This window comes from Acomys minous (genome assembly GCF_964271855.1).
Source record: "Acomys minous genome assembly, chromosome: 13".
Taxonomy (NCBI): Eukaryota; Metazoa; Chordata; class Mammalia; order Rodentia; family Muridae; genus Acomys; species Acomys minous.
The window spans coordinates 112,993,896-113,013,794 of NC_140495.1; the positions used below are offsets into that span (position 1 = coordinate 112,993,896).

Below are 19,899 nucleotides of genomic sequence, written 5' to 3' on the forward strand. Positions count from 1 at the left end.
GTGACATCATGTCAGAAGCCCCGCCCACACCTCAGCAGTTCAATTGATAGAGGAAAGAGACATGTGGGGGGAATGAGGTGGTTTTATTCAAGTTCCTGGTTATGCTCCTCCCCATCCCTCCCCCACCCCAGAGTCTCCTTCCTTCCCATAAGGCACTGCAATTGGGTGCAGGACCAGAGGTGACATCACTCAGTCATCTCAGCAGGGCCCTTCCGGCATCGTGTGACATCACGAGGAGCATCATGGGAATGACCCAGGGTCCTGCCCTAGACCACAGAGGACTCTGCAGGGAATAACATGGGGTGGTGAGAACGTCTGACAGGAAGTCCTGCCCCAGTGACGACACAGGAAGTCCCACCCCCACTCACCATGCTCCCGGAAGCACAGGCGCTTCCGCTGATAGGCCACGAAGCTGGACACGGCACCCACGACCGCTGCTACGACAGCTGCCACAACTCCGGGGACCAGGCCCTGGGGCTGGGCGGGGCCTGTGGGGGGCGGCAGGGGGCGTGGTCACGTGGGGAGGGGCGAGTCTGAGGGGCAGGGTGGAGGAGTGACGTCACTTGAGAGGGCGGGGCTTGTGTTCAGCGCTCCTGGCTGGACGTGGCCATGCTCACCTGCTTCTGGGTCACCACTTCCGCTGCCATGGTCCCTCTTGGCCCCGCCCCCTCCTCCTCCTGGAAGACAAGATGGCCACTGCTGACATCACAGACTCACTGACCCCAGGGCCTGGGGAGGGTGGAGCCAGACTCACCTCCCCCTACCACATCTTCCAGGTCGGTGTTGGAGAACTCGCCTGTGGGGGAAGAGGATGATGTCAGTGGCTGTGGCCATGCCCCTGTGATGTCATGGACACCCCTAGTCCCGCCCCTCTCCTGGTGAGGGTTCATGACTTCACCAGCCCTGACCCAGACGTCATTGGGAACAATTAGTATAGATATGCATACATTAGGATCCTCGCCTGCAGGACTCAGCACAGATCCTTCCTGTTCCCAGGACATGGCAGCCATGGCCAATTAGCATGTATTAGCATATGCATGGTGTGACATCACTTCCCGATTAGCATAGATGCCTGCAATTAGCATACATTTGCATTTGTTAGAAGGGGTAGCACTACAATGGTCAGGGCTGGGTTAGAATAAATTAGAATTAACCAGGCCCGATTAGCATACCGGCCATCAGCACCCTCATGCCTCATTAGCATAGCCCCACCCATTCTCAGCGCTGGCTAATTAGTATAAATCTGCATACCTGACCCTGGGCGTGGCCTGGGCTTTGGTTGAGGCTTCGGTTCTGTAGGGGGAGGAGGGACTGGAAGTCGTTGCTGGGGCCTCCCAAGATGCAATTGGGCAGCCCTCCCGCCTACCCCCTACCCAGAAGGGGCACTTCTGCTTCCCTTCACTTCCGGTTCCATCTGGCTCTAACTGAATTACCCCACCCTACCCCCATGTACCCCTCCAGGTCCTGCCCTCACTCACCGTCGCCACCATTGCCCAGCGCATCAGTCAGGTCAAAGTCTCCTCCTGTTGTGGGAGGGGGAGGACTAAGCTCCAGCACCCGAGTGTCCTCCCCAACACCGTGTGACCGACTCAGCACCAGTACACCCAGTACTGAGCACCAAGCACCCAAACCCATCACTCAGTCCGTCAGTCCACGTTACCCAATCCAGAGTAGCACCAGTGACTCAGTTTCCCCCCCTCACTCACCGGCAGGTGGTTTCTTGGGACCCTGGGGCTTCAGTGTAGGTTTCTTCTCGTCTGGGGGGGACCGGGGTAGACGTGTGAGTGAGGAGCTCAGCCCATGCTCGCCCAGGTCCCCCCCACCCCCCCCACACCACCTCTCCAGGGACCACCTGTCTCGGGGCCACACCCCTCCAGGCCCCGCCTCTCTCCGGGCCACACCCCCTGTCCAGGCCCCACCTCTCTCTGGGCCACACCCCTCCAGGCCCCGCCCCTCCCCGGGCCCCGCCCCCTCACCATCCAAAGCGTCAGTCAGGTCGAAGTCATTGTCGGCTGCAAAGAGAAAGAAAAACCCGTCAGGGTTGAGGAGGACTCAGCTGCAGCACCCGAAAGTCCCCCAGGGTCCGGGTCCGGGTGAGGAGAGGGACTGAGCGCCCAGCACCCACACCCGTCAGGCGTGACTCACTCGTGTGACTCACGTCCCCACCCCTCCCACCCTGCGGGCGGCGGTCCGCGTGACCCCTGAGCGCTGCGGAGCTGAGGCAGGGGACTGACCGCTGTGATTGGGGTGCACACCCAGTCGGCCCACGGGGTGGTCACGTGGGCCGGTGTAGGGGGGGTCCTGAAACCGCTCAACGCCCACTCTGGGCACCCACAGGGGTGGGGTCGGTGTTGGGGAGCCAGGAGGCCGGTTTCCAGGCCGCCCGCCCAGCGGCGCCGGGATGGAAGGAAGGGGGGGCCTGGAAACCGTTAGAAACCGCCCGCCCCGCCTCCCTCCCTCGTCCTCCCCGGGGTCACTAGCCGTCACTCCCCTGCCGCAGGTGCCAGCAGACCCAGGCCGGGCTAGCAGGCGACGCCCCAGGCGGCATCTGACGTCACCGCGCCAAGTTTTGCGCCAAAACAAGCGGACTCTGCGGGGTTGGGTTGGGCGGGGGTCGGGGCCCTCGGTTCCACGCTCTGCGGCCGCGGAGTTCCTGCCACTGCGCCGACCCCGCCACCACTGCCGCGGCCCACGTGACCCCGAGCTCAAGCAGGGGACTGACCGGGACTTCTTTACCAGCCTCGGGGCAGCGATCTGCGCGGGGAACGAACTCCATGACCCCCCAGCCACCCCCACGCGTCCCGACTCACAGGCGCCTCTCCGCACGCCAAGGGTCCCTAGAAACAGCAGCAGCAGAGGGAGGCTCCCCGCGGGCGCCATGGCTGATGGATGGACGGGCGCGGCTGCCGCGGGCGGGCGGGCGTGAGGGAAGGGGGGACGCCCCACCGCGGCTGGGACACGCCCGTCATGGTGAAAGCCACGCCCACCCACAGGACACCCTGCCCACCACAAAAACTTGTGTGAACCTGCTAACCAGGCCACGCCCTCACGGGGAGGGGGACTGGATGTTGGCCACGCCCTCACGGGGAGGGGACTGGACGTTGGCCACGCCCTCATTGCATAGGCAACGCCCACCTGCAGACAGCCACGCCCACACCCCAGGAGGCAACACCCACACACCCACCCATACTGAAGCTGCAAAGGCACTTAAAACCTCCCGTGGGGGCATACAGCAGAGGCTGAGGCCACGCCCATGTGTGGCGAACAGAGGTTTTAAGAGTAGAACAAGAAAATAGGACACAGGGAATAAATATTAACAGAGATCAATCGCTTGGGGAAGGACAATATACTAACAAGAGAAATTCAAGCTGAAGATAGAGTGATTGAACAAGGTCGTAATGCAGCCTTGAGAGCTTGGGAGCTGGTAGAGGAATCCTGGGAAAATAACTACTCCATTGACTAAAGTATTCCAAGGACCTCTGGAACCTTTTACAGAGATTAAGATCTGCTATGGATAGGGTGTTGCCAGATTCTGACACCAAACAGGCATTAAAACTTATGGCTTATGAGAACGCAAATACTGAATGTAAGAGGGTACTTAGACCATTAAAGGAAAGAGGCGCTCCACTAGATGACTGGGTAAAGGAGACAGTTAATATCAACTCTCAGGAATATCAAAATAATGTTGGACAAGCTTTAGCCAGAGAGCCCAGGTATCATATTACTCGGTGCTTTAATTGTGGTAAAATTGGTCATGAGCAAAAAAAACTGTAGAGATAGAAAGTGCAATAAGTGGGGAGAAAACGTGAATCGAAGGAGAGAACAAGGAGATTCTGGCAATAATGGTAATGAGGTACCAAGACTTCCAGGGTAGTCGCTGTGGGAAAGGGAAACATTGGTCTCGGGATTGCTAGTCTAAGAGAGATGTTGATGGGAAACGGCAGGAGAAGGCCATCGGCTCAGGTCCCCATAGACAATGCCAGCCAAATTCCTTTGGCCAGTCCAAAAGTGACAAATCTGCAGGAAAACGGGAACTGAGTGTTAGTGATCTAATGCATGCTACTAAAGGCAGTGCAGCCTTGGATCTGGCTTCAAATATGTCTCTTACCCTATCTCCCCAGGTTGAATGTTACAAATTAAATACTGGTGTGTTCTGTCCTTTGCCTTCAGGCACAGTGGGAATGGTTCTTGGAAGAAGTGTGCTGACTTCTCAGTGTTTTATTGTGCATTCTGGTGTTATAAATGGAGATTCTAAGGAGGAAATAAAAATCATAGCATGTGTGAAAAGGGAGATGAAAATCAATACCGGGGATAGAATTGCTCAACTCCTACTGTTTCCTTACATTAAGGGCAAAGCCGCTCCAGTGGAAAGGACTGGTGTCTTCTGGCAAACAGTAATTAGTGATCAGAGACCTAAGTTAATTATACACCTGAATGGTGTTAAAATAGAAGGCTTGGTCGACAGCGGAGCCGATGTGTCAATCATTGGTCAGAAGTCTTGGCACCAAAATTGGCCACTTAAGAAGGTTTATACAGAAATTGTAGGAATTGGTAAGATATATAAAACAATGTGTGCAGTGGCTTGAGTGTGTGGGACCAGAAGGTCAGACAGGGAGGCTGAAACCCTATGTGGCTGCCATTCCCATAAATCTATGTGGAAGAGACCTCTTACAACAATGGGGTGCTCAGATTACTATTCCTGCAAATACAGAGATAAACAATGTTGAAACAAGGGGTGAATTGGTATGCGCTTCTGGGGAAGAGATTAATGTAAGTCATCAGGGCGACCACAAGCTATGCCCACTAACCAACCTCAGAACTCATCAGGTTTAGAGTGTCAAAATTTATAAGAGGGGCCACTGCTGAGATACCAACAGCCCTGCACCTAAAATGGATTTCAAACAGACCTGTATGGCAGGAGCAGTGGCCCTTAACAAAAGAAAAGTTGCAGGCGCCTCACTGTTTAGTGAAAGAGAAGCTGGAGGCTCAACACATCGAAGAATCTTCCAGTCCCTGGAATTCCCCTGTATTTGTGGTAAAAAAAAGAAATCAGGTGGATGGAGAATGATAACAGATTTGAGGGCCATAAACAAGGTGATTCAGCCCATGGGTTCGCTTCAACCTGGAATTCCTTTGCCTTCCTTGTTACCTAGGTCTTGGCATATAATTACAATTGATTTAAAAGATTGGTTTTTTTGTTTTGTTTTGTTTTTACCATACCTCTACATGAGAAGGACAGGGAAAGGTTTGCTTTTTCAATACCTACTCTGAACAGTAATTCTCCAATGAAGAGATATCATTGGAAGGTACTTCCACAGGGAATGTTGAATTGCCCAACTTTTTGCCAGTATTTTGTATAAAAACCTTTAGAAATAATTTGTAGACAGTTTCCTCAATCTATCATATACCATTACATGGATGATATTCTGCTAGCTGATTCTGATCCTAGTGTTGTAGAAAAAATGTTTCAGGAGGCACAAAAAATTCTTCCAAGCTGGGGATTACAGATTGCTGTGGAAAAATACAAAGAGGAGATTCAATTACTTATTTAGGTTATAAAATAACAACAGAAAATTCGACCACAAGGTACAGCTCCATAGAGATCAATTGCAAACTCTTAATGACTTTCAAAAATTAACTGGTTATGACTTTCAAAAATTAACTGGTTATGGCCTACAGTCGGGTTAGCTACCTATGAGTTAAGTAACTTGTTTCAAACATTACAAGGGGATTCAGATTTAAACAGTCCAGGGTGTCTAACCGCTGAGGCAGAAAAGGAGTTAATTCTGGTGGAGCAAAAACTTCAAAAGGCATATGTGGATAGAATTGATCTTGAACTTGGTTGCATTCTGGTTATTTTGTCTTCAAAATATTCTCCTACTGGGCTTCTTATGCAAAGGGAAGACAGAATCATAGAATGGATATTCCTGGCAAATAAACAAAGCAAAAAATTGAAAACATACATAGAGAAAATTTCTGAATTGATTACAAAGGGAAGAATAAGGTTGCACCAACTGTCAGGGATAGACCCAGTGGAAATTATAGTGCCTCTTACTGATTCTGAGATTATGTCATTAGTGGCAAAAAGATTGTAGTAACTATTTGGGAGACATTAACAATAGATACCCCAAAAGCAAACGTATACAGTTTATAAAAAGAACTAATTGTATCCTTCCAAGTATTGTAAAGAGGTCACCAATCTCAGGGGCACCCACCTTCTTCACTGATGCAAATAAATCAGGTATGGCTGGTTATAAGTCTGATAAAATAACTAAGGTGATTAAAAGTCCATTAACATCAGTTCAAAAATCTGAACTAGATGCCATCCTTATGGTACTGTTAGATTTTCCTGAATCTCTTAATATAACTACTGACTCTCAATACACTGAAAGAGGTGTTTTGCATATAGAGACTGCTGAATTTACTCCTGATAACACAGATTTGACTACATTATTTATAGAACTGCAACAGGTCATCAGAAGCAGAAACTATCCCTTGTACATTACTCATATTCGATCTCATACAGGTTTGCCATGTCCATTGGCCCAAGGAAATGAAGAGATCAACAAATTATTGATAGGTAATGTATTCGAAGCCTCAAAATTTCATGAAAAAATTTTCATGAAAAACATCATGTCAATGGTAAGAGGTTGAAGAAAAGAGTCTCTATCACTTGGCAACAAGCCAGAGAAATAATAAGTGTCCTACATGTTCCTTATATAGTAAATACCATTACCTGCTGGAATTAACCCTAGAGGTAACAAAAGGAATGAAATTTGGCAGATGCATATGTTTCATTTTGCACAATTTCGAAAAATAAGGTATGTGCATCATACCATTGATACCTATTCAGGTTTTCAATGGGCAACAGCCTTAAGTTCTGAAAGGGCTAACTTTCAGAGTGATTACTCATTTAGTGGAAATAATGGCATTTATGGGGAAAACTGCACAAATTAAGACTGACAATGCTCCGGCATATGTGTTCCTTAAGATGAAAAACTTCTTTATGTATTATAATATAAAACATGTTACTGGTATACCTCACAACCCCACAGGACAAGCAGTTGTGGAAAGAGCTAATTGTACCTTAAAAGAAATGCTTATTAAACAAAAGGGAAGGGTAAAGACACCCAGAGACGGATTAAATAATGCTTTGTTGACTCTAAATTTTCTTAATGTTAATGATGAAGGGATGTCGGCTGCGGAGAGACATTGTGTGATAGAAAAACCTGAGGAGCTGGGACAAGCAATATTCTATAAGGATTTGTCTAGTATGAAATGGAAACCTGCAATAGTTTTGAGATGGGGTCGTGGGTATGCTTATGTTTCCACAGGGAGTGAAAAATATGGCTACCAATCAAACTTATAAAGATTAGATCTGACCATATAGCAAGTGAATCTTAAGAGCTACCTGGTTCTTACAGCTTGACATTGTTTCATACAGCTTAGAGAACTAATGTCCTCTTCTGGCCTGTTGGTGTACATGCAGGCAGAGTTGTGTATTATTTGCAAAAAACAGGACAACGCTGAAGACAAAGCAGGCAGCCTGGGTGATTTCACCCCAAAAGCATGCTTCTGGCACCTCGAGCAAGGTGCCTCAACTAATCTTTCCTTGAAAAATTAGATATGTACTAACATACCTATACTGATGATTTCAAAACTTTTCCTTCTTTCAGAGAACAAACAGGACAATGATGAAGATCGAACTTCTGCCTCTGGCGCTACTGCTTCCTCCAGAAATTGTATGCATATTAACAATCAAACAGCTAGCCAAAAGGATCGATCCCAAAAAGACTGGACGAAAACAGACACAGCTAGCTTTTCCAGCGCGTGGGCAATATAATATTGTTCTAAAGGTACCCAAAAAGATGCTTTTCCCCCAAACAGCAAAAAGTAATTTTGAGAGAACGACGCCCCCATTCCCAATTGGTGGGGTTGTTAATGCCCGGCTGGTGCTCTGGAGAGGGTCCAGGGTAGTTTCTCTCTGGTGTTGGATGTGGATGCCCTTCTAGTTCACTTTATTTCTTGGGTGGCCAGAGCTGATGGCTCAGGCAACCGATCAGGATTGAAAGAAGAAAAAGGAAGAAAGGAAAAAGAGCCCAAGGTTTCTTCTCTAGGGACTGGCTGTACTACTGCTGAGGAGAACTTAAATTGACCACCTTTTTTCCTATGGCTGAGACTGTAAAAGCGGCTTCTGGCTAGAAACTGCACGGGGTCGTAAAAGGAGGCTCTTTGATCTGTAGATAGGCCTCTTTATGGAGATCTCCAATAAGTTGGTGTAAACTTAGGCTTATTAGCTGTAGAAGGCTGATGACCCTGAGTCTGCTAACTTATTTGCGAATCTACAGAGAAATAAGAAGTAAGAGAGAGATAGAAAATAAACCACTCACACACATACATTCAAGAGAAGAGGATCAGGAGAAAAGGTGGATGAAGTCAGGCATCTTAACTTCAACTGAAGTTGAGCTGCTCCATTTTTTCCTCCAACTTTTTTCTCCCTCCCTCTCTCTCTCTCTCTCTCTCTCTCTCTCTCTCTCTCTCTCTCTCTCACACACACACACACACACACACACACACACACACACACACACACACACATTTATTGTAGAAGACCATACTTATACTTCTGAGAACAGGGAATTGCCTCATAGTCAAAACAGTACAATTAATCACAAAACAGATGCATTTTAAAAATACAACAGGTTGCATGTTTTAAATCTAAACATTTCTTATCTATGTATCCATTACATAAGTTCATGGTGAGTTCAGAATGACAAAAATTGACAGGGTCTAAGGTTAATAGGGTCTGTAACTTACAAGAATATACAACTTATCAGTTAGGACGGACCTGACTATACATTATCCAGCTATCTCTTAGTTCGTTATGAGCTCAGGACAATAATTTTGTCTGTCTTGCATTCTAAGAAACAGAGTAAATTCAGACATCTCTAGGTAACTTCATTCCACATAGGTTCACATGGAGTTTAAACAAAGTTGGCTATATTTATGGTCAAATACCAGGATTTGTGGTGCCATCTGCGGTGGAGGCTTATCTGAAGCCACAAATCTGCTGGTAGGCTATCCTAGTGAGGCATCTGGAGGTCCACAAAGGTATTTATTGCAGCCATAAACTAACTTTAACTTTTAAAACTATTTGAGTCAAATCAGGAATTCCATAATCAGGGATTAATTCATCTGGATGGATAACAAAAAGTGCATCTTCAATAAGATCCTCTAGGAAGTTTGTTCAATCAGAGCTGGTCAGTGCCCAGAAAATAACAATTCACACCAATGCCAGATGTATTTATTTTTGGTTTTTCGAGACAGGGTTTCTCTGTGTAATCTTGGCTATCCTGGACTCGCTTTGTAGACCGGGCTGGCCATGAATACAGTCCTGGCTGTCCTGGACTCACATTGTAGACCAAGCTGGCCTTAGACTCACAGTGATTCACCTGCCTCTGCCTCCCTGGGTGCTGGGATTAAAGGCGTGCACCACCATCCCAGCTCTAATGCCAGATTTCAGAGAGATGGCAGCAGTGCACAATTGACAGAGTAGTCAGAGGTTGGAAGCAATTCTGGGGCACATCACGATACAGACCTTGCAAATATCGGATCACCTCCAGAGATCTCTCATGCCTCCTGGACTTTCCCAAATCTATGGCTCCTGATAGCATGTCAGAGGCTGGAAGCAGTTTCAGGGTACATCGTGGTATAAGACCTTGCAAACACCAGATCACCTCCTAGACAGCCCACATGCCTAGTGAGCCCCCTCAACAGGGCGGCTCTTGGTATGGGGTAGTGGTTTTTGGTGGGTTACCAATGTTCATTTTTGCCTAAGGGAGTTAGTTACAATTAATAAAAGTTTCATTTGGGGATTTCTTTCTTCTATCTTTCTTTCTCTCTTATCTTTCTATCCCATCTAATATTAAGTAAAAGGGGGGAAGGAAGGGAGGATATAGGTTTATAGAATAAAAAGTAGATTTTCGAATCTACTAGCCTCAAATAACTTGCATTGGCATCCATATATTTCACATTGGTATTGTAGATTGATGGAAATTTATGATTGTTTTCCTTTTTCAACTTTTGCTATATGTATTATATATGTTATGTTAATGGAACTTAAATTGTTTATTGTATGTTGGTATAAACATAAGATCATTTTGTTTGACATTTAATGTATTATACATGTTCAACTTATTTGAAAAGGTGAAAAATAGCTGTTATAACTTGTTCAGGATGCTTAGAAATAGAAATTGGTAGTTGGTCACTTATAAATCTTACTAGATACTAAAGTACTTAATTATAGAATAAGCTTTATTTAGATTTTTGTATATGTTTTCCAAGGAATAGGTAGATGATAGATAGATAGATGGTCTTCAAACACCTCAGAGATCTACAGAAAATGGCATTTAATGATAAAGGGCTTTTATGACAGAGAGACATTCGTTCCTGGCCGCGCCTCCAGTCTAATTATGTGGGCATCAAGAGATGATAGTGGCAGAATAGGCACCGGACTGAGGAACTGTGCTTATCTCTACTGCTGATCACAGAATGACCATCTGATGTGATCAAGCCTGACACTGAGAGACTGGCTGCCCAGCCTTGTGGAGACCAGGTGAGCTAGTCCTTCAGGATTCCTGCTTCAGAGCAGTCTCTGAGATGCTTTGAGCTGGCTGAAGGTGGGATGCACCTACCATGGAGAGAAACCTGTGACAGTCCAGAAACAAGTCTGTCAGATGCCTTGGGCCAGCTGGCTGAAGACTGGATGCCCCAACAATGGAGAGGAACTTGTCAGTGTCCAGACAGTCAGCTCTCTGTCCTGTCGGTACTTTTGGAAGTTTCTTGCCTGCACGTCCTTCATATTAGATAGTTTTTCCTTCTGGGGTCTGATGGGCTTGAAGACTATGTAGCCACAGTTTTATTATAGGTTTAGTTAAAAGAACCAGTAGTACGGGATAGTGGAATAATCTCTTAAAAATTGTTAACTGCAAATGGTGACTTAATGGTTAATTCTTAGTTTGTTTATATAGCTTATTTTATTAAATAGAAAGGGGGAGATGAAGGAGAGAAGCCTGTTCTTTAGGATCCCAAGTGTGGGATCAGAATGGTCTCGTGAGAGAACAGGTGATGTTAATTCACTAGAAGAGCAACCACCTAGTGCAGGAGCTTAATTGCTGCCAGCTGAAAAGATCCCGTGAACAGACTCTGGGAGGAGATCTATAAATGAGCCCAGGACTGGCGGCGGGGGCCGATTGGAGACTTGGGGTAGATTTGGCTGTTCATCGCTGCCCTTCAAGATGCTCCTAGAGAAAACCACTGGAGGGAAGGCTTCAGAGCTCCAGCTCTGGCTCCTGCTGAGGCTCTGGGGTCTGGTTACCCCAGGTTCCAGTGGAAGAAATCCTGCGGCTCCCGACCAGAGAACCGTTCTTTGGAACTGATATCCTTAAGGTTTTGTTATTGTGCCCATTAATTCTCATTTCCTACTGTTTTGGTTAATCGGGTTATAATTGACTTAGGCTCAGTGACTAAGTTGTTAATAAAATATTTTGGTTAAGAAAATTGAGTCTACAATGTGTGTCACCATGCCTGACAACAAGAGTTGATTTGAAGTTACATATAAGTATACAATAACAAATTAAGATTACCTATGTATAGTTTTTAATTAATAACCTTTTTGTTACTATTTTTGACATTGTTAATGGTATTACTACATAGTCCAAAATATCTGACAACAGTGTGAGTGGTTTGATTGAGGTTTTTCTCCTTCTTCTTCTTCTCCTCCTCCTCCTCCTCCTCCTTCTTTTTTTTTTTTTTTTCAAGACAGGATTTCTCTGTGTAGCCTTCTCTGTCCTGGACTCACTTACTGGACCAGGCCTCAAACCTTGCATCTGCCTCCAGAGTGCTGGGATTACAGGCGTGCACCACCACTGTTGGGCTGAGTTTTCGGGGTTTTTTTGTTTTTGTTTTTGTTTTCTCTTTAAGGAAATCCATTTGCTTTCTGACTCCATTGTCCTGTTAAATTTTTCCCTGCCAGAGAACAGTGTACTCACTGATGCACTGTGTTGAGTTAGTCCTGATTAGAGTGGAATTAATCCAGTTGTCCTTTTTTACACTGTTTGCTTTAGCTTTGTGTCTGTCTGTACTATTTTGAGGTTTGTTCCTTCTGTCCTCATATAGTGAGAGGTTTTATACTGAGCAAATGTCATATTTTACCATAGGTCTTTAATTTATCTATTGACATAGCTGTTTTCCTACTTTCACTGAGTCTACATATTTGGTGTCTTACATAGATTCGTCTGTAGGTGTTGAAACAGCCTTGCACTCTTGGTGTGAACTCAATTTTTCCATTTCTGTGTTACTTATAGATGATCTCCGTGTCTGTGTAGATCCTGGCAACCGCTCTATGAATATTTAATTTTTTGCATATATTTGTTTGGGCTCACTTGCTTTGTGCTTTGAGGTAAAGCCAGCTTTGCATGAGGACTTTCTATTGTTCCTCTTTTTTTGTATTTTATGCAGTGTTCTCCTTTTGGCATTAATATAAGGTTTGTCGATGGAAAGGAGAATTCCGTGTTAATCTGTCCAGTCCTCAGACACTGTTGGCGGAAACTCTTACTGCTTCAGGCTCAGCAGCTGCTTGCTGTGTGTTGTAGTTGTGTCATGTAGGAGGCTGATTTAGTCACTTGTTTCTAGGAACTCATCATGTCTTCTTCAGTTGTGGTTTATGTGTGTACGAATTTCCAAAGCACTGCACAAGGTAACACTGAAGTCCTTGTCAAATCTTGCAGTATCCCCCTGTTAGCTCCACTTCTAATACATATAAATTCACTTTTCCAGTTTGAATTAGGTGAACGATGCTTTGTTATTACTTTAGTCCCTGCACTGAAACCGTTCTGTTATGTTGAATCACTGTACTGTCTTTGAGTCTCTATCTAGTTCATTAATCTCTGCATAGCCTTACTGTTTTCTTTCTACATACTATTTCAGATTGACTTGTTTTCATGCTTGTAAAGCCCTCAGGTACATAACTCTGGGCAAAGATCTTTCATAACCTGAGCCTCTTGCTGCCAAGCTTCTTGACTTCTCATTGTCACTTCTGTGTGATTGTCTTTCCTGAGCTGTCACTCCTCTAGGCTCTAAGAAAGCGTCCTTGGCGCTCCATCATTTCTGACTCACTGTTCATTGACTTAAGAGTCCACAGTAGCTACTTAAGGAACCATTAAGGGCAGGAGATGTGACTCAGCAGTCAAGGGCAGTGGTTGTTCTTGCAGTTTCCAGGTTCAGTTTCCTGTGTCTGCCTGGAGACTTGACATCTTTCCAGAGCTCAAGTTCCATAGGGTCTGTTACTCTCTTGATCTCTTTCAGCTGACTTATTGCTCTAGCTAGAACTTCAAATAAAACATTGAATAGATGTGGGGGGAATGGACAGCCTTGTGTTGTTCCTGATTTTAGTGGAATTGTTTTTTGGTTCTCTCCATTTAATTTGATGTTGGCTATAGGCTTGCTGCAGATTCCCTTTATTATGTGTTGGAGGTGGGTCTGATGTATTTTGATGCTAATTACTGCTTGCCTGCTTGTATCTTGCCTAAGAGCCTAACCTGTGTGACCAATAAAAGGCCATCACCCCTGGGCTGTGCAAACGGGATGGGCGTGGCTAAGGTTCCCGGGCTTTGGGGAGACTGAGAGAATCTTACCGGAAGGGACTTGGGGAGAGGAGAGGTGGAAGAAAGCAGCGCCTTGGGTTGGGTGAAGGAGAAGCATATGGCCAGCGTGGACGGAGATTTGGTCCAGATGCTGAAAATTAGCAAGTATTTGGGATTATGGGTGGGAGGTAGCTTGATAGAAATTATTAGAAGCAGATGGCATGGATTTAATATCTGCCCTGCCCAAGGTAACTAAGGCTATTGTAAAATATAACAGGTGTCTGTGTCTTGACTGATGGCTAGCAGGTTAGAAAATAATGCTGTAATGATAATTATAGGCCTAATACTGATAAATTAACCACAACAGTATGTCCCTAGTCTCCCTAATCTCTCCGAGACTGTTATCATGGTGTTGGATTTTGTCAAAGGCTTGTTAGGTGGCAAATGAGATGATCCTGTGTGTTTTTCTCTTTTTCTGTCAGTTTATTTATATGGTGGGTTACATTTACTGATTTTTGTATGTTGAACCACCCCTGCATCTCTCGGATGAAGCCTACTTGAGCATTGTGTGTGATCTTTTTGATCTGTTCCTTGATAGAGTTGGCAAATATTTTATTGAGTATTTTTGCATCTATGTCCATGATGGAAATTGGTCAGCAGTGCTCTTTCTTTTTTGAGTAAATATGTGCTTTGGGTATCAAGGTAACTGTGGCTTCATAAAGTAAATTGGGTAATAATCCTTCTGTTTCTTTTTTGCAGAATAGGTTGAGCAGTATTGGTGTTGTCTTCTTTAAAAGTCTGGTTGATTTCTGCATTAAAACCATCCAGCTCTGGGTTTTTTTGGTTGGGTGTCCTGTAATGAATTTTTCTGTTTCACTAGGGGTTATATATAGGTCTACTTAAGTTGTTTACCTGATCTTGATTTAACTTTGGTAAGAACTGTCTATCAATTTAAGTATCCATTTCTTTTAGATTTTCCAATTTGTTGGGAGTACAGGTTTTTAAAATGTGTCCTTAACTAGTCTCAGGATTTCCTCATTGTCTGCTTGTATGTCCTTTTTGTTTCCTATTTTTAAAATTTGCATTTTCTTCTGTGTTTTAGTTTGGATAAGGGTTAGTTGATTTATTTATTTATTTTCAATGAATCCACTCTGTTTCATTGATTATTTGCTGTTGGTGTTTTGTTTTGTTGTATTTTTTCTCGTCCAACAGAGATTAGTTTATTTAGGGTTGCGGCATCAGCCTGGACTCCTGAACGGAAGCTACTCCTTGATCCTGGGAGTTTCTTGCTGGGACGAGGGGGTGCTTGTGTCTGCCATGCCACAGGCTCACACTGCATAGAGCAACAGGGGGGAAATCCACTTGGATCCAGGCAGGGGTGGGGGATCCAGCCTCACGATGTCTTGAGGAATCAGATTCTTACATATCTGCCTCAGCTTGGCTCGCTTCAGTCCGTTCTTGGTGACAATTGCCTTCTCATAGAACTCGTGAGCCAGATCCCCGTCTTTATCATGGAACAGGGAGCCGCGGCGCGTGAATATGAAGGAGGCACCGCTCCGGCTCAGCTCTGCACCAAAGATCGCTCAGCGCCCGCCGCCCTAGGGCCGCCGCCCGGGTAGCAGAGGCAAAAGCCCAGAGGCCGGAGCTTTGGAGCCACTGCCGCCCATGTCGGCCCCGCGGGCGCTTGGCGGACCCCGTGGCCACTCAGCCCTCACTGTGCGGCGGACGCGACCACGCCCTGCCCTAGCCTTGACTCGCAGGTGCCGCAGCGGCTGCCCAATTCTTTGTTTTCGTCTCTTTGTTATCTATTTACTTGCATTTTAGTGTTATGAGTTCTTTTAGCTTTTGTTAGTTTGGGAACTCTCTGTGGAGCAACATTTTTAGTTGCCTTTTGATCCTAAATGTTTGCCTCTCATTTCTTGGCAAGTCTGTGTTTTCCAGTTGTAATCATCAATGTTTGGGTTTTGGTTACTTAAGTGATTGATATGGTTAACACATTGATTTGGAGTTTTTCAAACTTTCTCAGATATTAATGTCTCTGTGTCCTAATTAGCTTCATTTCTCGACATTTCAGACCCCACAGTCATGTGAAGGAGCCTCAATTGAGGGCATGCTCTCATCAGAGTGTCTGGTTGCTATGTCTGTGAGAGATTGTGTGACTGATGATTGATTTGAGAAGGCTCATCCACTGAGGCAATATCCCTAAGCAAATGGGCCTGGGGCAGACGAACGTGACATGGTGACCTTGCAAGAGAGCAGGCCAGGAAACAATGTTTGTCCATGGTGTTTGACTTGACTTTCTAGCTTGAGTTTCTATCCTGAGCTCCCAAAATGATGGACTGTGACCTGACAGAACCATCCCAAACTCCCACTTACTACCTGAGATGCTTTTGATTAGAGGATAGAGCAAGTTAAAACAAAAAATGGTACACAAAAAGTGACGTTGCTGTTGGACAGAACCTGGGATGTTCTCTTTGGGAGGAATGAGGAAAATATCAGAAATTGAGCTTAATCGGCCGTTCTTGTAGGACCTGGAAGGTCAGAGTGTTTTGAGTAGTGCAGACAGAGGAAGTTAAGGTCATAGGGATTCAGCATAAAATAGACCCCAGGAAAAATTTAGCTAGACGACATTTGTGTGATATTCTCCAAAAGTTTCTTATTCTGCTCATGCCCTGAGACAGAATTAAAAATCAGGGGGGGGGGGTGATTCTTAGATGGAATATTGAACCTTTTGAATGGTTAATACCTGTGACTCACTCAGGACTACATTAAAAAAAAAAAGAAAAAGAAAAAAAGAAAAACCTGGGCCAGAAGTAAACACAAAATCTGCAGTTTGTAGAGAAAGATAGCACTAGGCAGTTTCAGATGGCAGTCAGATGCTGAAACAGGCAGGACTTTTCAAGGAGAAAAGAAAGAGGGCCCTTGATCTGAGTTTGAGGCCTAACAAGGTGCCTTAAGGGCAGCACTTCCTCCTGCTAAGCCTTAAATTAATCGAAAGAGTATGCAAAGTGATTCCTAGTTGCAGGAAGAAACTTCACATAAAACCTGCTGCTGTGGTCCAAGCGTGGCAGGGTCCATTCCAGCATAGAAGCCAATCTTGACAGGATCACCTTATTGTGCTGGTTCTGGAAACAAGAAAGATGCATGATTCAAAGATTCTTCCTCTGTGGTTTCAGTTCAGCAATGTCCCAGCTATTTATGTTTGGCAGCTTCATAGTCCCAGTGAGGAGGCTGTGAGAGTTCATTGCATTGAAGCTGTGAGGATGAAGCCTGAGTTGCATTTTGAGGCCACAAACAAGATGTTGAGACACCCAAGCCATTGAGAAATCTACATGGAGAGATGCAGATAGGGAGAGGAAGTAGCCAAACTGAGGGATGTATGAAAAGGTACAGGAATAGGTCATCTGAGCCCTTTGATGTGAAGGTCCATGTGTGTGAGACAGACCTACAGGATTTGGTGTTTGCCCTGCTGAGTTTCTTGCCTTGGTCTAATCTCCCCTCACTGTGTACACATTCCTGTTTACTGGAATGAAAAGGACTATTCTGTGCCATTGTGTGTTGGAAAGATAGAACTTGTTTAGTGATTTTATAAGATGTGTCAATTAAGAGATTGTCATAATTGTCAGAAGCGACTTTGGGGCATTTGGACAGTGAACAGGCTGTTGCTGTGGGCATTGGAACAGTGAACAGGCTGTTGCATTGGGCATTTGCACAGAGTACAGGCTATTGCAGATTATTAGGATCATTACAGTTAGGCTAAATGCATTTGCATCACAGGATGACCATAAGCCTATAGTGACCAGGGTGAGAATGCAGTTGTTTGAGTCAAAAAGCTCCTAGATTAGAGGCTGTCTTTGAGCACTTGTCTGGCCTTTGTTGCTTTCTTTGGGGAGCTTCTGGATGCTTTTGTAGGAGGAGCCTTTCTAGATTCTGTTGGTGTATTGTGTACAGTTTACTCTTGTTCACTCAAATGCTGATTTCTCTACCCCACTATCTACTTTGCATTATGATGTTTATTTCAAGTATCTCAGGTGTCAAGTTTGTGTCAAGTTGTGTCACCATGTGTTCTCTTTGTTGCCAATAAAAGTCAACTAGCCAGTGCTGAGCAGTAACAGAGGTGGGTGGGACATCCTGGTCCAGTGAGGGGAGGAGAAAAATCAGGAAGGAAAGGAAGGATGCCTGGAGAGGACCAGGAAACACCAGGAGAAATGAACTGGACCTAGGAGACGAGTAAAAAGCTATTATAATGTGGGAAATCTGGATGGGAGGAAGGTATACTAGCTTGGAGGTTTAGGATAGGGTAATTATTGCTTAGTATTATGCTCTCTGCTAATTAAACAGATCCCAGTCTCTCTATGTGGTGTTTTGGTTAAGGAATAAGCACTGATTATCTAAAAATTATAAATATTAATAACCATTCAACAAAATTCCTTATTGCGGATGAAATTTGGTTGTCTATAGACTCCATCCATTTCCTGTTCTTTGTGTCTACTGTGTTGTGGTTGAAATTGATCAGTCAGCTTCCTTCTCATGCTGTCATGCCTGCATCAGTATAGACTCTATCGCTAAGTCACATAAGATACAGTAGAAGCAATTGCTACCCGATGCTAAGCTAATTTGCTAGTCTGGTGTTTTTATATTTTTTAAATTTGTTGTTTTTGTTTCTGTTTTTGAAAACAAAGTTTCTCTGTATAGTCCTAGCTGTCCTGAAAGTAAGTATGTAGACCAGACAGGCGTCAAACTTAGAGATCTACCTGACTCTGGCTCCAGAGTGCTGGGAATAGATGTGGGCCAACATGTCTGGCTGTTTTTTATTTTTAAAAAGATTTACTATTTATTATTATTATTTATACAGTGCTCTTCCTTCATGTACATCTACAGGCCAGAAGAGGGCATCAGATCACATTATAGAAGGTTGTGAGCCACCATGTGTGTGGTTGCTGGGAATTGAACTCAGCACCTCTGGAAGAGCAGTCAGTGCTCTTAACTTCTGAGCCATCTCTCTAGCTCCCTGTTTTTTGTTTGTTTGTTTGGGTTTTGTTTTCGTTTTTGTTTTTTAAATAAAGTTAGTGGAAGTTCATGGAATGTAGGTTTTTGTACAAGGAAGCATATGCTGTTGTGCTGATCTTCATCCACATCTTGAATTTTGAAATTTGGCAGAGAGTGTAATCTGTTTTTTAGGATGGCATGTATTCATGATATTAATATGACCTGAGCCTTCTGAGTCATTGCATTGCAGGTGTGTGACGTTCTTCCTACATGTGTTTGTTCGGAATTTTTCCTGTATGCATGAACATGTATATCATGTGTGCCTTCTCTTCACTGCTGTCAGAACTCCTGAACTTGGAATAATGAATATTTGTGAGCCCCATGTAAATAATGACAATTGACGTCAATTATTTTTTTCCTTCACCTTTCTTTTTCTTATTTTATTTATTTTATTTAATATTTTAATTTTTGGTTTTTCAAGACAGTATTTCTTTGTGTAGCCTTGGCTGTCATGGACTGTCTTTGGAGACTGTGCTGGCCTCGAACTCATAGTGATCTGCTTGCCTCTGGCTCCCAAGTCCTGGGATTAAAGGCATGCACCACCATGCCCAGCTTACCTCAATTATTTTCAATACCAACAAGAACTTTTAACTGGTGAGCCATTTCTTCTGCCCTATTTTGTTTATTTATATTGCTATTTATATGTATTATATTTATATTGCTATTATTTCCTTCTGTTCATTTATAAATGTTTAAACATGCTTTCCTTTTAGTAAAATCTTACTATTGTTACAGTGTAAACTGTGCACCTCAGGTTTATGGAAGATGAATATCGAACAGAGTGAATGTATAATTCTTTGTAGGAACTTCAGTAAAGACCTCTGAGTTCTTTCTTTCTTTTTTGTTTGTTTGATTGATTTTTTTTCAAGGGAGTCAGGATCTTAATATGCACTTCTTGCTGTCCTGGGAGTCATGGCATACAACAGGCTGGCATCTGCCTCTGCCTCCTGAGTGCAGGGATTAAAGGCATGAGCAAGTACATCCAACTTGTGCATCATTTTTGTAGTTAGTAATTATTCCTACAATTTCTCTGATGTGTGATCTGTGTGCTTCTCTCTCTATGTCTGTTAATTGGCATTTCTCTTGCAAGGCTATTTCCTGTCCAAAGGACACAGAAATGACAAATGCCAAGAGCTGGGCAGGAATGGCAAAAGCAAGCCTATGAGCCTCTGGAGGCAGCCCACTCATTTTTCACAGCTGTATTCCT

At 44.5% G+C, this 19,899-nt stretch overlaps 1 protein-coding gene across 6 annotated transcripts; it reads right to left on the reverse strand.

The window, feature by feature from the left end:
* Positions 1-66: 66 nt before the first annotated feature.
* On the reverse strand, positions 67-2,961 carry LOC311580353 (CD99 antigen-like). 6 transcript variants are annotated; one of them, XM_084751842.1, is made up of 9 exons: positions 2,811-2,961; positions 1,977-2,012; positions 1,707-1,757; positions 1,479-1,520; positions 1,252-1,293; positions 755-796; positions 618-677; positions 369-488; positions 67-283 (listed from the first exon to the last, which is right to left on the reverse strand). In XM_084751842.1, exons 1-9 carry the CDS (start codon positions 2,878-2,880, stop codon positions 267-269), a joined length of 480 nt encoding a protein of 159 aa, XP_084607968.1. In that variant the 5' UTR covers positions 2,881-2,961; the 3' UTR covers positions 67-266. The 6 variants fall into 6 exon arrangements, with proteins under 6 accessions (XP_084607968.1, XP_084607966.1, XP_084607965.1 ...); XM_084751840.1 differs by having other exon boundaries at positions 1,252-1,311; XM_084751839.1 differs by having other exon boundaries at positions 1,252-1,311; positions 1,479-1,523.
* Positions 2,962-19,899: the final 16,938 nt, after the last annotated feature.

What these genes read in the sequence shown, in the direction of transcription:
- LOC311580353 (XM_084751839.1), bottom strand. Translation starts at nt 2,880, where the DNA reads ATGGCGCCCGCGGGGAGCCTCCCTCTGCTGCTGCTGTTTCTAGGGACC. An exon ending in GCTGGGCAATGGTGGCGACG is followed by an intron (nt 1,312 to 1,478) that starts GTGAGTGAGGGC and finishes AACGACTTCCAG; the next exon opens with TCCCTCCTCCCCCTACAGAA. An exon ending in AAGTGGTGACCCAGAAGCAG is followed by an intron (nt 489 to 617) that starts GTGAGCATGGCC and finishes CGCCCCCCACAG; the next exon opens with GCCCCGCCCAGCCCCAGGGC.